The 12,250-nt window shown below is 35.7% G+C and overlaps 1 protein-coding gene across 7 annotated transcripts in view; it reads left to right on the top strand.

Annotated features, from left to right (window-relative positions):
- The window catches only part of LOC131160525 (TITAN-like protein), a 29,650-nt gene extending 20,400 nt beyond the window's left edge, over positions 1-9,250 (top strand). For 2 of the 7 annotated variants that reach the window (XM_058116306.1, XM_058116303.1), the window contains exons 5-6: positions 6,960-7,014; positions 7,715-8,474. In XM_058116306.1, coding sequence (XP_057972289.1) covers positions 6,960-7,014; positions 7,715-8,205 — 546 coding nt within the window. In that variant the 3' untranslated portion in view covers positions 8,206-8,474. Of the gene's footprint in view, positions 1-6,959; positions 7,015-7,714; positions 8,475-8,756 lie in introns of those variants that run through there. The other 5 variants (XM_058116307.1, XM_058116305.1, XM_058116309.1 and 2 more) reach the window with 5 other exon arrangements.
- The last annotated feature ends 3,000 nt before the right edge of the window (positions 9,251-12,250 follow it).

Below are 12,250 nucleotides of genomic sequence, written 5' to 3'. Positions count from 1 at the left end.
GTTTAAAGACGAACCTCCTCTTTTTATTCCTACGAATATCCTCCACCACCTCATTGCAGCTAAAATAGCATCCACAATCTACCTCCTCCCAACGAACGCGATTTGAGCAGTAGAGATGGTATCATCAAGCACCACCTACTAGTTAAGACTTTAGTAATAATCTTATACACACTAGAAACAAGATTAATAGGTCTAAATCCTCCACTTTAATAGAATTAGATTTCTTTGGAGCCAAGGCTATAAAGGAGGAAGTAATACTCTTATTGAGGACTCCATTATCAAAGAACTTGCTAAAAACCTTGAACAAATTCTCCTTTACTATATCCCAACAATCTTGAAAGAAAGCAATGTTAAAATCATCCGGGTCTGGAGCCTTATCCTTATCTATCCCAAAAACCACCCCTACTAACTTCTTCTAAAGGTCTCTTCAACAAACACATCTGATTAACAGATATAGAGTTCCAATCTCATCTATACCATCCCCCACATCTAACTCCCTAATCAAATTCTTCTTTTCCCATTAGCTAGTCTATGAAAGAAAGAAGAGTTGCAGTCCCCTTCCTTAATCCATTTGAATTTGGTCTTTTGTCCCCAACTCCTCATTTCCTGAAATATCACCTCTTCTAGTTTGTTTTTGAGGGAAACTCTCCTAATCACCTCGCTATCTGTAAGATTAAAATCCCGCTCCTTCCGATCAAGAGAAGTTAACTTGCTCAAGATGTTAGATTATCTAATTCTGATGTCAACAAACACCTTCTTATTTCAAACTTTCAACTTCTCCTTCAAGTGTTTCAACTTTCTCATGAAATAAAAACAACCCCAACCCATTTCCAAATCCTCTCCCCAAGAGTCCCTAACCAAAGGCTTAAAGGCAGCATGCTCCATCTATATATTCTCAAATCTAAAAGGTGTAAGACCCCAAGACACCTTACTAGATTCCAACAGGATTGGATAATGGTCAGATGTAGTCCTAGGAAGAACAAAATGAGAAAGGTTTGGAAATGCATCCTCCCACTTGCCACAAAACAAAAACCTATCAAGTCTGCTAGCCACCACTCTAGCCCCCACTACAGACCAAGTAAACAGAGCGTTCCTCAAGGGAATATCTCTTAAACCACAATCCTTGATAAGCAAATCAAAATTGTGCATGCTAGCTGTTCCTTTACCACTCCCTCTCTTCTCGCTGGGGAATATTAATGCATTAAATCCACCTCCCACAATCCACTTAAGGGAGTAGAAGCCAAAAACATTACACAACTCCTAAAAAGAACTCCTAAGAGTTGGTCTAGTAGGCCCATACACTGGAAACCCGCCATTAACCCCTCCCTCGCACTTCAAATTACATGGAAAGGGAGAAAAAACCGTACAAGTGTCCAACTTGGAAATATTTTGAGAATCTCACATAACTAAGATGCCACCAGAAGCACTGTGTGAGTATAAGAACTCCCACTCCCTACTACAGCTCCCCTATAAACTCCTAACAACCCCCCTCCCCCACATCAATCTCTTTCAATTTAGTATCTTGGATGAGGACAATATCTGGAGAGTATTTGTCTAGGACTTCCTTTATCCCTAGTCCTTGTACATTCCAACTAACAAGCTTCATAGTTAACTCACCTATGCCCCTTGCTAACCCCTTTACTGCATTCGTAATTAATAGAAGAAACCATATTTTTAAGCTCTTTTTGTACTTTCTTTTTCCTTTTTTTGTAAGTCCTTGGACTAAGGCCAACCTTCACTAGGTTTCCAACATGATCTAAAAGCTCCAACCCTAGATCCTCGAGGAGTTTAAGTGGGTCTAAATTGTCTCTCTCACCACCCTCACAACTAAACCTACAACCTTTTCCTCATATTAGAGTCCTTTTTAAGGCATAAATTTTCCGAAGAAAGAATGAGTTGGGTAGGAATAGGTAGAATACCTTTGTTAATTATAGGCGGGTCAGGGTCCTCCAAAAGATCACCCTTCCCAAGAGAGAATTCCCCCTAGCAACACAAGAAGGATTAGTAGAATTATCCAAAGGAGAACAAATGAACCCAAGTCCAGTATTAGAAGGCACAGGCCCCTCAACATTTAAGACTTTTAAATGATCAGAGTTGTAATTAATGAGATTTATACCTGCTTGAGCATTATCAAGTTTGGTTGAAGGTAATCTCTGTCTGACTGATGTGATACTGTTACCGAATTGACACCCTTACCAACTCTTTCCCTTTGTTTTCTTTACTGCAACTTTCCGATTGACCCAAATAGATAATATTATTCTGTGTTTCCTGAGGGGAAGCCTCTTGCCTCTTGATCTCACAACCACTCCTTTCTTGGCATCTAGGAATCTTCGATTTATCCAAAGTTTTTAACTGAGAAGAGCCTATACATGCATCTTCAAATTCTCAAATCTGCTCTCAAAGCAAACTATTATTATCCTCTAACCAGTCTTCCAATTCAATATCGAAGTCCTGCAAAGTACACCTTTGTTCGGCCTCACAAAGTTGTGCTGTATTTTCCGCAACTTTTTGAAGGATCTCATTCTTTTTAAGCACTTCTTCGATCTGAAGATTTTACACTATTTGCTGCTATCCTCTCTCCTTAAAGTGAGAGGTCTATATCAGGTTTTACTTTTTCTTGTGATGCTATCTTAGAATCCCCCATAATTGGCGAATGACTAGTTCCAACTTGTCAATCACTTGTGCCTTTGGCAAGTTAGAATCATGTTTACCTCCTGGATTCTTCCTTGAACTAGATTTTTCCATCTCCCCCCACCGTAGGTCCACTGATCTAGCCCACTTAGAATTTTTTGGGCCTACTGGGAAAACATGCTTCAATATAAGACCTCCTGGCCCACAGCGACTGGCGTAAAGTTGATTATCCACCTTCGCAATTTTTGGCCTTCTAAGCATACGAATTATCTTAGGCGGAGAGCTTTCACCTTTCTCCCGTAATTTTTCTCTTTCCAAAATCAGCCTTACCTTTCTCACTTGTCCGGCAGGATTCGCAGGAATAATTCCTTATCCGATCATTCTTAGCTCCATGCTTTATGACCTCTGCATAGCTTAGCTCATCGGGTTATCCCTTCAGTGTTGTAGCCATTCCTTTTCTCTGCTTTATTTCGATTGAACCACACTGTCTACACGCCATGCCTAGTAATTTTTGGTGGTTCCTTTTCAAGATTTCTTTGTCCCTTTTCAATGATCTGCAAAAACTCCACCAAATTTAGGCTTCCCTGCCCTCTGGAATTGCCAGAGAAAATCCACCCTGAGTACAGTAGTTTCTCAACTACTATCATTCTTCCAAATTTGTTTGACATAAATCTGATGATCAGCAAATCTCCTGGGAATTTCATTTGCTTAATCCACAGTAATTTAGTATTCTGCCCCCAGAACTCTGACATCTGTTCCTGGAACCAGTGGACCACGTTATTTTTCAAAACACAGTGAGATGTCTTCCTTCCCGCCTTCTCCAAAATTGGAAGGGCTCCCCATGCCAGAATCCATTAAAAAAGAGTAGTTCTGTCTATTGAGATGGATTTTGGCATCATGGGAATTTGCGTGCTTACTCTGTACTGTCTTCCTCAACCATCAGTTTCTAAGAAGTTCATAAGAAACAAAAGAACGCGCTATAACAGATTACCAGAAGCTAGGACTTCTGGGTTTGTGAGTCCTTCCAACAATAGAGGGCTGCTTTGAAAGGGAGAGCGCTTCGATTCTGCCCAAAGTGCGAAGACATATTTGAAAAGCACCAAAGAATAATTCTGTGATGTGAGACGATAGACCTGATATGCGGCAATAGAGAAGAGTCGCAATGGTGGAGTAGTCGTCGTTGCGATAGACGACAAGTCGTGAACAGAAAAGGAAATTGACTGCAGCTGATCTGCAGCGAGGAAGAAGAGTCGTGATGGTGTATGGGTCGTAGTTGCGAGAGAACAAGTCGCGAGAGTGACAATGGTGGAACAAAGGCTCTTTCAAAGGCTTCGGTTTTAGTACTTGACCCTTCGCTTGAAAAAAGGCTTCGATTCCTAGTGTTTAGCTCTCTGCCAGAGAGGAGGCTATGAGCCTACGAAAAGGCTAAAGTTATCATTGAAAATTGATGAGACAGAAGTGTTCGGCCACTCTATGCTGGGGGGAAGAGTCATGGGAACTAGGGCTCATTATCGTTCGTGTGTTTTTAGTTTACCTTGTACTGAGGAATTTGTTCATTCCTTAATTTATCTTGCAGCATTATACCACTCATCCATCTTAGCATTTCCATCTCAGCAACTTCTACTTTTTGGATATGTTGTTTCTTAGTTGCCCAACATTCTGATCCATATAATATATCAAGGCCTTACGTTTGTCCTATTGTACTTCCCTTTCAATTTGAGGGTACTTAACTATCACACGGTCGCTCAAAGTACTTCATTTACCAATTTACTTTAACTCTATCCATTACATCTTCTTCAATTTCTCTTTCATCATGCATAATAGATCTAAGGTATTGAAAGTAGTGTTATTGATTTCTTGACCATCAAGTCTAACCTTTTCTCTCCAATATTCCTCCTACAAAGACTGGGATTACATTTCATATAAATAAGGCTATAGCTGAAATTTACATTTTGTATATTTTTGTTTTATTTCTACTTATCCTAAACCTCTAGATTCTAAAGCTTCTGATCATTTTAATTTAGATTCTACTCCACCCCTTGTTTCATCAATCAAAACGATATTATTTGCAAACACCATACACCATGGAACTTCGTACTCCTAATAAGTTCATCCATCACTGGAGCAAAGATATAAGAGTTCAAAATAGATCCTTGATGTATTTTTAATATTTAAAATGAAAATAAATAATAGCACTAATAATAATGGACTAAAATAATGATAAAATAAAACTAATAATACTAATAATATCCTAAAACTACCTGAAGACTCCTTTTCTTGTTCTCCTCTCTCTCTTAATCCCATGTTTGTAACTTTTATGGTGAAAATAAATCAAATAATAGTAGCATCAATAATAATAGCAATAAAATTTGTTTTCTTCTTCATTTTCATTTAATAATAAAAAATAAAAAAACTAAGCATAACTAAAAATAAAATAAAATAATAAAAAAAGCCCAGGCCTACTCAACCTGGCTGCCTTTAATGGGTCAAACTGAGTGACCTGACCTGATTACATGAAATGGGAGTGGTGTCTTGGAACCTCTCTCCTTCAGGGCATCTAGGGTTTTGACGAGCTTCACCTGCATTATGCTCTAAGTCCTCTAGCCATGCACACCAAGGTACCCAGCCTAGCCGCCACTGCCATCCTTCCTGCCATACCATGTCACTGTCCCACTGGAGGTGGTGCTCACTGAAAAGATCTCCAGTGAGAATTGTTTTTTTATCCCTTGTTTTCTATTATTTTCAGTCAACCATAGTTTCTCATCCATGGGCATGCTTCTGTCAGTTTGCTGGCGAGCCTTGCCAGACGAGTCCTAGCTACCTCAGTACTGGTCATTTCCAGCAACAAAGCTGCAGTGGGGTCTCCTCTGCTGTTGCTGCCTGCTTCTCTTTCTCTAGATCTCTTCTCTTCTCTATTTTTTTTTTATTTTAATTTTTTTGAAGATAAATATTGAAGAAAATGAAGATAGGAGTTCAGTTCTGGATGCTGTGCTGCACTAGTGGTGTTGCAGTGGGTTCGGATGGTTGTGTTTCAAATGATCATGGTGGCCTTTGCACATCTTGAGTGTTCTCTTGTGGCTTTTGCAAGCTGCTATAGTGGAAGTTTAACTGTGGTTGGGAGGTTGATGAGATGATGCTAGGATTTTATGTGATGTGGTTGTTCTTATTATCATCATAGGGTTTAGGAGTAATGAGGATGTAGACGTTGATGAATGTATAACTGGGAGTGTAGGGATCCATCTCCCCTTTGAGGACACAAACCTCCATTAAATAGGCAGAAAGTCGTGCCTGTTTGGTTCTGGTTCATTTTCCATGTTAATTTTCTAAAAAAATTACAAAAAAAAGTCATCTAATTTTTCAGTCTTACAGCATTTGTATAAAAACAATGAAAGACGCTTAAAAGTTTGAGCACCATTCACTTGTGGAAATGGTTTTATTTTCCATTTCTAATTTTTAAAAGAATTACAAGAATGCTACTTTGTTTTCTAATTTTCTAAATTTATATAGGAAAATTGGAAAACATTTTTTTTTGTTTTCTAGATTTTTGATTTCTTACCTTGCATTTGGGAGCATGAAATTTTGATCTTGTATTTAGATTTTGTGCCGGTTTAGAAAAAAATACAATATTAGATTGTATTGAGTTTCTTCTAAATCCTCACAATTCCAAATTCAAGTTGCAAAGCCCATCCTCCCAGACACCACCTTATATAATTTTTTGAAAATTGGAAAACAACTTGTCTTTTCTTGCAATTATTTTGAAATTTAGAAATAAAAAATGAGAATTGTTTTGCACAAATAATCAAATTATTTATATTTTAATTTTTTTTATATGAATTTTGAAGAAGTAAAGAACAAGCTGAAGTTTTATAGTTCTTTGAAAAACTTAAAATAGAACATGGAAAATGTTTTCAATGACTAAATGGGCACCTAGGTTTTCTGTATTTATTTCCCTAATTTGCAAGCTCTAATATTGCCCCTGATCTCCCTTTCCTTCTTCCAATTATGCAGTAGTATCTCAAGATCTCTCAATATTGCCCATTTAAATGCTAGAAATCTTTCACATTTGTAGGGGAATGAAATAGGACATCTCACTTGGCTGGGACTAGGGACTCGCACTGGACCCACCAAAAGGGTTGGTTATCCTGTAGACAAAATTTGGTGTCAGCAGTCATAACTATAAAAAATTATATTTTTTTCTCTCAAGGGATATTTGTTTTCTGACATTTATGTACCTCCATATTCTTGGTACATTTGGTTTGTAGGGAGGAATTCTTTTTAATTTTAAATTTATGTGATATTATTGCAAACATGTAATTTAGTTCATATAGATGTACCAGGTATGTGAGCATGAAAGGATGGTTAAGGAACAGAGCAGTTCTCAGGGTAATCTTCGACCAAGTTTTGTTTTTGTTATCTTCAATTTTTGTGCAGATATAGTTGTCCAGATGCTATATGGATACATCATTTAGGTGATGTTATTCCTAAGAAGGGAGTTACGAATATCGAAGTGACATAATTCTGTACGTTTTTGGTAGAAGGATAAGTTTAGTGATGTGAGGTATCTTTATTTTATTTTTTATTTTTTATTTTTGGCGGTAAGTGTAGTCTGTGCACATTAAGAATAGCTAGGAAAATTTACATGAACATGTAATACTCTGCTGAAAACAATATTTGATATCATCCTTTATATGATAACTGAGTTGAGGTTGTTCCCCAGATTAAATTTAAAGGATGCAGGGGAAAAACTCTTTTAATATTTTTATCATTCTATTTCTACTCTTTCTGAACTCTGTCACATTAATAACCTATAGAAATCAATTTCTTCAACATTAAAAGCCATTTTGAGTTATTATTATTTTTGCAATAATTTATTAATTTCTTTACATTGATTTAAAAACTTATTTTGTAAGAAAATGATTAGCAACCAACTAAAAATATAAAAAATTATACTTGATTCAATTTGTTGACCATGATGGGCTTTGCTATAAAATTCATTTATTAGTGCATCTCTGGCTGGGCTGCGGAGGAGATGATATAATGGTGTTCCTTTTGACATGTGTCCGTTGTTATGCTTACTCTTCAGGTTTGCAGAATATCAATCAAATTTCTCCTATGTCTACGGAAGAGGTTGGAAATGTGCATTCTGGAGCATCCCCTCCTTGGTTTGATGGGACTGAAGAAAAGAAGCTCAGTGTTCCCCCAAAAACAGTAATGGATAGCCTCGTTTCTTCTAAAGCAGGGAAGGCCCCTAGATTGAACCCTAAGCGGGTGGGAGCTGCTTGGGCAGAGAAAAGAAAGATTGAACTACAGATGGAGAAGAGAGGAGAGATTGTCGCTAATAATTTTGATAATGATTGGCTCCCTAATTTTGGCAGAGTATGGCAATCAGGAAGCCGAAAAGAATCCAGAAAAGAATTTGAGATGGAGAAACGGAAGCATCTCAAGGATGAAAGTCAATCTGACACGTCATTCACGATCCAGCCTTACATTAGCAAGCGGATGGTATGTCTGCATCCCATCTATTGTTATGGAGAGTTTTGCATCCTTTTTAGGCTAGCTCATCACAAGGTCTGAGATTGGAAAATCCCATCATTCTTGCTTCATTGTCCATGCCTGTGTATGCTGTAATTTGTTATTGTTCTGCTACAGCTTGCACGAGCCATCTTTTTTTCACTCTTCCAGTATGCATTTATTTTTTCTAGTTTTAAAAGTTTAAAACACTATATTCTGTCGGATGCTAGCACTTTTTTATTTTTTGTTTTTTTGGGGACATTAATTTGAATCAACAAAATATTTGGTAGCGGTTGACTTCTATGGAACTCCTAGTGCACTTCATTATTTAATACTTGGCCTTCTCTCGAGCACGAACTCCATACCTCTATTTTTATTAGTTCATATGATGATGAGCAGTATTTGTTTAAAGCTTGATATGCATTGTTGGCCACAACCTAACAACTTGAGTTTTTAGGTAAAGTGGTAATCTAATAGTATTATTGATCTGAGTTGATATGCCAAATAGAAATCTGGTTGCTTCTGGAAAAATAGTAAAATTGTGTCTAATTAAATTTCTACAGCTGTTAGTTTACTGATGGAGTTCATAAGGCTTCCCTTCTTAATTCTTGCAGCGAAGAGAAGCTTGTGAATGATGATTCTAGTAATGATCTTGTTGAGACAGGATGCGATTTGAGCTTGTACGTTCTTCTATTTTTTCTCTGGACAAAGATCTGATATAGGCAGAACAACCACTACCCAAAGGAGCAGAATTCTGCTCAGAATTTGGAAGTTTTTTATTAAGCTTTTGCAGCGAGGAGCGATGTCAACCAAGATGCAATATGTGCTTGCTGTACTGGCGCATTTGTTAATCCCTTAGATGCATATATGTATCTTGAATCTTTGTTTTCAACAACTAGAGGTTTGTTGTGCGGAGATCCTGCTTGGGAAGGAGGGGGTTTGGGGCATGCTGCGTATAGGCGTGCCACGTTGTGAACCATGGGAAGGGAATATATGTAATTTATCCGTTTTTAGTTTCATTTGCCACCATGTAATTTGACAAATCGTATATTTTCTGCATGTTCAGCCATGAATAAACAGAGATGCACAGCTGCAGCATGCAATGAAATGGATAAACAGTCAGTCAGGAGAGAGATACAGGAAGAGCTTTAGGAACCTTTTTTGATTTTTTGGTTTTTTTTTTTTAAAAAATTTCAATACCCTTATTGGATGTTCATTTGCCACTAATAAAAATAATTGACATTTTAAATATGATTGAGCAACTTAAAGGGGTTAATCAATTTGATTAATCAATTAGCTTTAAGTTTGATTAATCAATTTAAAATTTACTGATCAATTGAATTTAATCTAACTGCTTCACTCAGGTCTATAAATAGAGGCCTTCCGAGGACAGATACATAGACAATTAAGAGGAGTAGGAGACAGAAAACCAAGAGTTTGAGAGAGTGAAAGAAATTGTTTTTGTGGAAAAATTAAGAGTGAATTGTTGAGTGATCAAGTGGTTGAGATCCTAGTGCTTAACTTCAAATAATTTTCTAAGAATATAGGCCTGAACTTGGAGTATTGATACCCAATTACTTGAATTTGGGTCAGCTTGACTCAAATTAATCTCTCAACCTGAAAACCTGAGTCAACCCAATCCAAATCCAAGCCAATTGACCTAAATACCCAACCTAGGTCCAATGATCTGGGTCTTACCAAGACATTTGGAGCCAAGTCAATGTTGACTTGGGTCAGTGTGGCGTAGCCCAATTAACCTGTTTCTTGTTTCTTGGCCCGAATGGGCTCGATAAACCTAAACCTAGTTTAAGTCCAAACATACACAACTCATTTAATCCAAGTTTGTTAACTCAAACATGCACATCCCATTTAATATAAGCCTACCAACCCAAACATTCATGGCCCATCAAATCCAAACCAACTAACCCATTCATCAAAACCACTAACCTTAACTCGAACTTGGATAAGAACTTAACCTAGGTTAGAACTCCAAGTCAATTAATACCCCAAACCCTATTTGGATCTTAAGAAAAATTCAAGAAAACTAAAGAAATTTACACATAAAAAGAATAAATAAAGGGAACTTATCTAAGGGTTTGAGGTCGACAAGATTGTCCTTGGCTTTCTTCTACGGATTAAACCTATAAAAATGAAACAAAAATTAGATTAGCAGAAAGAAAATAAAGAGAGAGACATAGAGTGATTTGTGTAAAGAAAAGAGAAATAGAGAGAGATAGAGAGTGATATGTGTGAAAAACAGAGATCGATAAGTTAAGAATAAGTTTATGTTTACACATAACTCACCTTATATGCTTTAATAACCCAAGATAACGTATGAAATATGAACAAACACAATTGAGCAATTAATTCAATCAAATAATAAGTAATGTAAGAGAGTAGGGAGAGAAAAGCTTAAACTCTTTTATAGTGGTTTGGTCTCCTTCATGAGCACATACGTACGCTCTCTTGAAAAAATTCAAGCCAAGGTTCCACTAGCAAACTTCTTGCTTTTCAACTGGGACAAGAGCATAATTACAAGACCTAACCTTTCACTGGGACTAGAATATTAAACGAGCCTTGCACTAGAGCTTAAACAACACTTACAATAATGAGATTTTACAAATGATATGTGACTTAGTATCCCTAAGTAGATTGATGCCACAACTTAAGCTTATAGCTCAAACTCTCTCAAAGGAATGAGACTTGAAACTTGAAAAGAGTTAAAACAAATAAAAAGAACTTTTATAAGAAAGTGCCCTCTTAAGTAAGAAAAAAACACTCTATCACTTATGGAGGAGAATGGGAGACCTTTTTTATAGTGATCTTTATAAGAAAGTGCTCTCTTAAGAAAGAAAAAAACACTCTATCACTTAGAAATATGAAGGAGAATGGGAGACCTTTTTTATAGCGATCTCTCTTATTTTTCTTCCTTGAAATTGGACTCCTTTTATAGTCAAAGTTTTCCTCTAGACATTGAAGAGGTTTTGGCTCCATGTGAATAAAGTTGGAGCTAAACAAGTAATAATATGACAAGAAATTTGATTTTTAAGTGAGATGATATATTTTATAAAATCACATACAGTCACGTAAATACCAAATAAAATTCTATAAAATTCATATTGACTTATCAATGAGTCTAGTTTCTAATAAAAAATGAATCACGCCAATTGGAGTAGCCATTGAAGAGATAAAATTCAAACACAACAAATATGTTGAGCGGCTTTTATGATAGAGATAAGAATTTTCTAGTTGATTTGTACAATTCATAACAAATAGAATCTTTATTCAAATTAAGTGTGCTATATCGTTCTAGAAGTCCCATAACATCAACTTTCATAAAAAAGAAGAAAGAAATATTTTCAGGCTTTTTTATAGTAAGGTATGTCTAATTTACTACAACGTACTAATTTTTGCTTTTGACTTTATGGTAGTGCAGAATGACCATATTGTATTAATTATTAATCCAACATATAACTTCAAAACTTCTACATGAATTTTTTCTAAAAAGAATGATGAGTCTAATTTTATATAAAATAATATTACATTTTTTGGACTCAAGGAATAAAATATAGAATTAGATTCACAAATAGTACAAAATTATAGTTTAACTTTTTTTTTTTTAAGACATAGAGTGCACTTTTACAAAAACACCCATTTCGGCTCTCGATATATAAGAGTCAAATTGAATGTTCTTAAAAAGATTTATGAGTTAATTTTTAAATATAATGAGACTTTTCATATTTGGAGTTTTCAAAAAAAATATGTGGTCATTTTTACTTTATGATACTTAAGTTGGTACATTTGTTTTCTAGTTAGGTATTAACGTACTTAGTCCTAAATACCAAAAATGATTTCCATGTATAAATATAAAAGGAAATAACTATTACATAATAATTCATGGAGCAAAAATTCAAAAATGATTACCACATATAAACATAAAAGAAAATAACTATCACATAATAATTAATGGAGCACAAATTCATATAACACATGCACTAATTCTTATATAATGATTTTCACATATAAACATAAAAGAAAATAACTATCACATAATAATTCATATAACACAAATTCATGTAACACATGCACTAATTCTTATTAATTTTGT

This window comes from Malania oleifera, chromosome 7 (assembly GCF_029873635.1).
Source record: "Malania oleifera isolate guangnan ecotype guangnan chromosome 7, ASM2987363v1, whole genome shotgun sequence".
Taxonomy (NCBI): domain Eukaryota; kingdom Viridiplantae; phylum Streptophyta; class Magnoliopsida; order Santalales; family Ximeniaceae; genus Malania; species Malania oleifera.
This window is presented reverse-complemented; position numbering and strand designations above follow the sequence as displayed.